General features: G+C 41.7%; 1 protein-coding gene across 1 annotated transcript in view; it reads left to right on the forward strand.

The window, feature by feature from the left end:
* The window catches only part of sh3tc1 (SH3 domain and tetratricopeptide repeats 1), a 22,665-nt gene that overhangs the window by 790 nt on the left and 16,246 nt on the right, over window positions 1-5,629 (forward strand). The window contains exons 2-3 of the mRNA XM_013915843.1: window positions 781-855; window positions 4,425-4,555. Of these exons, the coding sequence (XP_013771297.1) occupies window positions 781-855; window positions 4,425-4,555 (206 nt within the window). The remainder of the gene's footprint in view (window positions 1-780; window positions 856-4,424; window positions 4,556-5,629) is intronic.

Genomic DNA, 5,629 nt, shown 5'->3' on the forward strand with positions numbered 1-5,629 from the left:
AGAGGTTTGATGAGTTTCTACCTGCTACATAAGGAATGACAGTGTTGTTCCATTTAAATGCATCTTCACCATTTCTTCAGGAAGCTTAAAGAAGTCCAGTCGCTTTCCCTTCCTCCTTAGATAACCAGAACCTGGATGACTGAGAACCTACACAGACATTTTGTGTCCAACTGCATTCAGTGGTTACTTTTTCCACCAAAAAGAGTGGTGCTAAAGTTCTGTTGGCTAGTTGATTATTCAACTAATGTTTCATGTGCAGGATTTGCAGGCTTACATGAACTGTTAGGTAGCTACATGTAGAACAAAACACCACATTTTAAACGTTTTGTGTGCAAAAGTCCTAACCATAGCAACTAATAAAAATATGAATCCCCTCTCAGATGTATTATTGCAAAGAGTCACTGGATATTTGTAGAGTAATTTAGTAATTGAGTATTATATTTAGTTGTATTCAGTTATTTCGAGACTTATTATGCAAACTTCAAGCATTTTATTAAATAAACAGTTGTTTGCTATTTCACAATATTAATCGATAGCTAAACATTTAATTACTTTGAACAAACAATATTCAATTGTTCGTTGAATATTGTTAGTTAAATATGAAATTTAACAAATTCATTTTGCGTGACTGAACAAATAATCAGATAAATCCAACTGTAAAGGTCTTCTGTATTTTAGATATCATTTGCACATCTGTAATTATGCTTTATCTTTCACAGGTTATTAACAATGATTGTATAATGGTAAAATGTAAAAACACATAACACTTTATGTTTTTAGCAGTGCATGGTTTGTCTGGAGATGCTGTGAGTCTGAAGGGAACTCTGTCAGCGTATGAGGAAAACTTCCCAGTAGGTGAGTTTATCAATTCCAATTTAATGCTGTCAAACCATCTTTAACTAATTATATATATAATATATAAAATTGGTGATTGAATTATGAACATTCATTGAAATACTTGGAAATTCCACATTTCAAGAGCGTTACTAGAGACTATCACAACTATCACACGTTTTTTCCCCAAAATTTTCAGTGTTATGATGCAAGTCAAGTTACAGTAAGTACTTTCTTGACAGATGATTGGTTAACACTACAAGTAAACGTGAGTGTTAGTGAACGTGAAAATGCTGTATCAGTGATGAAGTTGCTTATCTCGCCTAGCTTGGGGGTCACTACACCTAGTGCTCCGATTGCCACTGGGTCCATGTTTACCTTCACCCTCCACATCTTCTCGAGCTCTTCTCTGAGCCCTTGGCACTTCTCCAGCTTCTTGTGTTCCTTCTTTCTGATTTTTTTTGTCATTTGGTATCACTGCGTCTATCACTACAGCTGTCTTCTTCTGTTTGTCTACCACTACTATGTCCAGTTGTTTAGCCACCATTTTGGCCGTCTGTATCTGGAAGTTCCACAGGATCTTAGTTCGGCCATTCTCGACCACCCTACTCTCCCGATTTGACCTTGAGACTACGAGGCCATATTCGGCACACGTTTCTGTTTCTGTGCGTCTTGCACCCTGCTGTTATGTGATGTATTATCTCAGAGCATCTTTACACAGCCTGCACCTGGGGTCTTGCCTGGTGTGATAGACCCCAGCCTCTATGGATCTTGTACTCAGAGCTTGTTCCTGTGCTGCCATGATTAGTGCCTCTGTGCTGTCTTTCAGTCCAGCTTTGTCCAGCCACTGGTAGGATTTCTGGATATAAGCAACCTCCTCTATCTGCCGGTGCTACATACCGTGCAGGGGCCTGTCCTTTCACGATGGTACCTCCTTTTGCTCCTCTTTATTGGGTTTCTGCTGCTTGAGGCATTCACTGAGCATGCAGCTGTCCATGGCCATCTTCCTGAGGTACTCGTGTGATCGATGTCTCGTTCACTCTTGGCATACAGCTTGATGTCCATGTACTGAGGGGGATTGTTCCATTCCATAGTCGGTAACCATAGCCACTCTTTTCAATGATCTCACTGAGGGGGTTCAGGCCTATCCAGAACAGTAGGGGGGACAGGGCATCTCCTTGATAGATCCTGTGCGATGGGCTTGAAGTTGGTCTCTAATGTCCATCCCCATCGACTTCCTGATGAAGGCTTTTAAGGTCCTGTTGTTCTTGGACAATTCTAGGCATTCCAGTATCCAGGTGTGGGCCATTGAGTCATGAGCCTTCTTGTAATCAATCCAGGCAGTGCACAGGTTGGTCAGCCTAGTCTTACAGTCTTGCTCTGTCTATCAGTACCTGGTGTTTCGGTTCTCTGGTATTCCTGCCAATTCGTTTCTCTTCCCTGCTTACGTATTGAGCCATGCGCCTGTTTTTCTTAACCTGCCTGACAGGAACTTCCATGTGATACTGAGGCAGGTTAGTGGCCGGTAGTTGGATGGGACCGGTTATTTCTGGGGTTCCCTGGGGATCAGGAATCTTGGACCTTTGGTTAGCCATTCTGGGTGTCTCTCATTGAATACCAGCTGGATATCTGCCACTATGATGGTTACTGGATCCTGTTCAGGGAGGTTGCTGTGGTCTGCTCTTAGATCCACTAGCCACTGAGCATTGTTATTATGGTTTGCATCCTTCTCCCATATGCTTTTCCAGTGCTGCTCCGTCTCCAGCCTTGGTGGTGCTGTTCTCATATTGTTCCCTACTGAGAGTACACCTTGGATGGTTCTGTGCAGAATAGATGGTTTATTTTCCTGCCTTCTACTTCTCTGCGTATACCTCTTCAAGCAGCTGTCCAAGGCTGGTAGTCTTTGCTTGGGTGTCTTCAAGGCCTCAGGCATAGACAGCTTTCTGTGCTTCTTAGGCACCTTTCTGCAGCTCCATTAGTTGTGCTACCTTGATCTTGGCCTCTAGTCTCTTTCTCCATGGTGGGTACTGCACCTTGTGGCGGTTCATCTTATAGTCATCTCACTGATCACTGCTGCCATGGTGTTCTGATCTTGGTAAGCGGCTACGGAGGGTCCAGGTTTCAAGTTTCCCCATGATCCTATTATGTACCTTGTCAATCTCTAGCTGTGAGAGCAATTCCTTCTTCCGAATGTTTGAACACTGAGCTACTAGTTGTTTTGCTGTCAGTCTGGAGAAAGTTGCACACCAAAAATAGTGATGTTTATAGAAGTTCTTTGAACCATTGTCAGATGCTGGGATTGCAAGGGTTATCATGTCAGAACACGCTATGGTCTCATGAAGTCTATTTTAGATGAGTTAGGAGTCAGTGTTTTTTTTAATGCATGATAAAACATTTTAGGAGGAAGACAAATCACCCTAACAAATCATATTGCTTTCAGTGGTACTTTGATCCCGGAGTATTACAGGAAATAATCTAACCTGTAAAACTGAAGTGACCTCAGTAGAAAATTATGAAACATTTTAAAGTGGTTTATACCTTGAACCCACAAGTTCCTCTTCAGTCACTTATTAAACTGTGAGAGAGACACTCAGTTTCATCATTAGCTCATCATTGGATGATTTTATTTACAGTGAACTCACTGGCAGCTTGTATTTTAACCCATGTGAGTTGATCTTCTATTGTTATAGAGGCCTAATAGAGGTTTTGGCCATACCAGATCAAAGCTAACCAAGAGCACTCATTTTATGAGATCTCCTTGGGTTCAGTTTTGGAATTTGGCCGGAAACCTATTTGTAGGTTGAAGCCTATATGGAAACAGTTTATATGGAAATGATTGCGCCTCCCTTCGCTTTTCGAAAAAGCTCTGTATTGCAGTTGAAAGCCTGGTAGATATAGTGAGCTGTTGGGGACATGTTCACCCAGCCAGATATCACTGAGGCACAGGACTGAACATTCGCTGGGTGAAATGAAAGAAGCATGGACCGGCCAATGTACGATCGGAAGGAGTTTGAGTTTCTCATCAGCATCTCCTAATCCTGTTGAGAGCTGCTCCAACTAATAGTTTTGCAGAATTTTCCAGATGGATGAAAGACAGAGTAAAGTTTTATTTAAAAAAAACAAAACAACCTGATTACTTTGTTGATGTGTGTGTGAACAGGAAGGAAGAGCTGAAAACTGAACAGATAAACACAAGCAGGAAAAGTAGCACCGAGCAGTATTCAGGCTGCTATCAGCTGCACCATCTTGAATATGGACATTATTAATGACTTTTATTTATAACACTATATTTTCCTAATTATTCATTTTGTGCTGTTCACCCTTGTTTTTATACATGGTTGAAAACATGTTGTGTGGTTATGTCTTTAACAGACACCACACAGCCATATATGTAAATTCAAGGAGGCATAAACTCATTTAATCAAATATGAAATAACTGGTCAACAGATACATTTTTTTAACTGATTTCATTTTCATTACAATCTGTGTTGTCCAGTCAGGACAGGAAAGCTATGAAATCAGCACATTAGAGTTGATTCACTCATAGTCTTGTCTGTCACGTCTATATTAAGTGTGTGTTGTGTGTTTAGCTCTTCCTGTACTGCTGGATGTGGTCAGGGGTCCAGACCATCTTCCTGCAGATGAAAAGTCACAGGAAATGCTGCGAGGGAAACTGTGCATGCTGGAGGCTGACAGCTCCGAGGTCAATACCCTATTTAAGGTATAACCCCTGACTCATAACACACAGACACACACAAAAGCCTTCTATTGAGTATTTTAGTCCATTATATATGTGCTCCAACACAAAGTTCCTCCATGAAGTGATAACAATGCAATAAATATCTTTCCCTTAGTTTGTTTTTTGTGTATTGAAAACTTAAAAGTGAGTGAAGTATCCCAGGAAGGCAACCGTCTTCTGGCCTGCCCATCACAGAAGCTATAAGGTGCTGAACATGAATGTGAACATGGAGAACATTGTTGGCCATTACACAGCTTACAGTGTGGAGAAAAAATGTCTTCTTTGTACTTTTTGGGGGGAGGAGGGAGCAGTGAACGAGTACCTGGAGTGCTCATGGATCTCCATGAGCCTCATGGTAGGCACTGTTCCTAAGTTGATTTCTGTTTCCTTCCTCGTGGAGTGTGGAATGTACGGCTTGACGTAGCAGCAGGGGTGGCAGTACTTTGTCTCTAAGGAGCCGCCAACTGATAAACCTTTTGGTACAAAGAGGTTATGAAATGTTGAATTTTACCTGAGGGGGTCGCTCCTTTAGTTTAGGTTGAGACTCTACCACTGAGGTTACAGTGAGCCCCAAAACCTCACTACTGAGATTCTGTGGTGAAACATTTTATCCTAATCAAGTGATGTGTGGCTGCAGCAGTTCCCAGTGTAGAAGTCAGCAGGGATTGGCTTTTGAGGCCGCCGACACTTGCGAGCTCAGCTCCAGGATTCTGTGGGAATTCCATGGAAATGGCCGGAGACAGTCTGCCAGTGATGCCTGTGCATGCTTGACACCCATACGGTTCATGTTTCAGAGGGAATATTCTTACTGACCACCTAAAGTGCTTTAGATTAAAGCTTTAACATTTAAACACATGTTCGTACAGTACTTGATTAACTCCATCTGAAATGCCAGCAGCACTGCAGTATGTATAGTATAGTATAACAGCTGCTTTTACTTCAGGGGCCACAATCGGCCTGCAAAGAGAGAGACGGTTTTGTTAAATATGAAAGGGGGCAAACATTTTTGGTATTGAAACTATATTTTCTGTAGATTTATGGCTTTTCCTATTCATC

The sequence above is a fragment of the Pundamilia nyererei genome, unplaced genomic scaffold (assembly GCF_000239375.1).
Source record: "Pundamilia nyererei isolate P.nyererei 1_Seehausen unplaced genomic scaffold, PunNye1.0 scaffold00377, whole genome shotgun sequence".
In the NCBI taxonomy this organism is placed as follows: Eukaryota; Metazoa; Chordata; class Actinopteri; order Cichliformes; family Cichlidae; genus Pundamilia; species Pundamilia nyererei.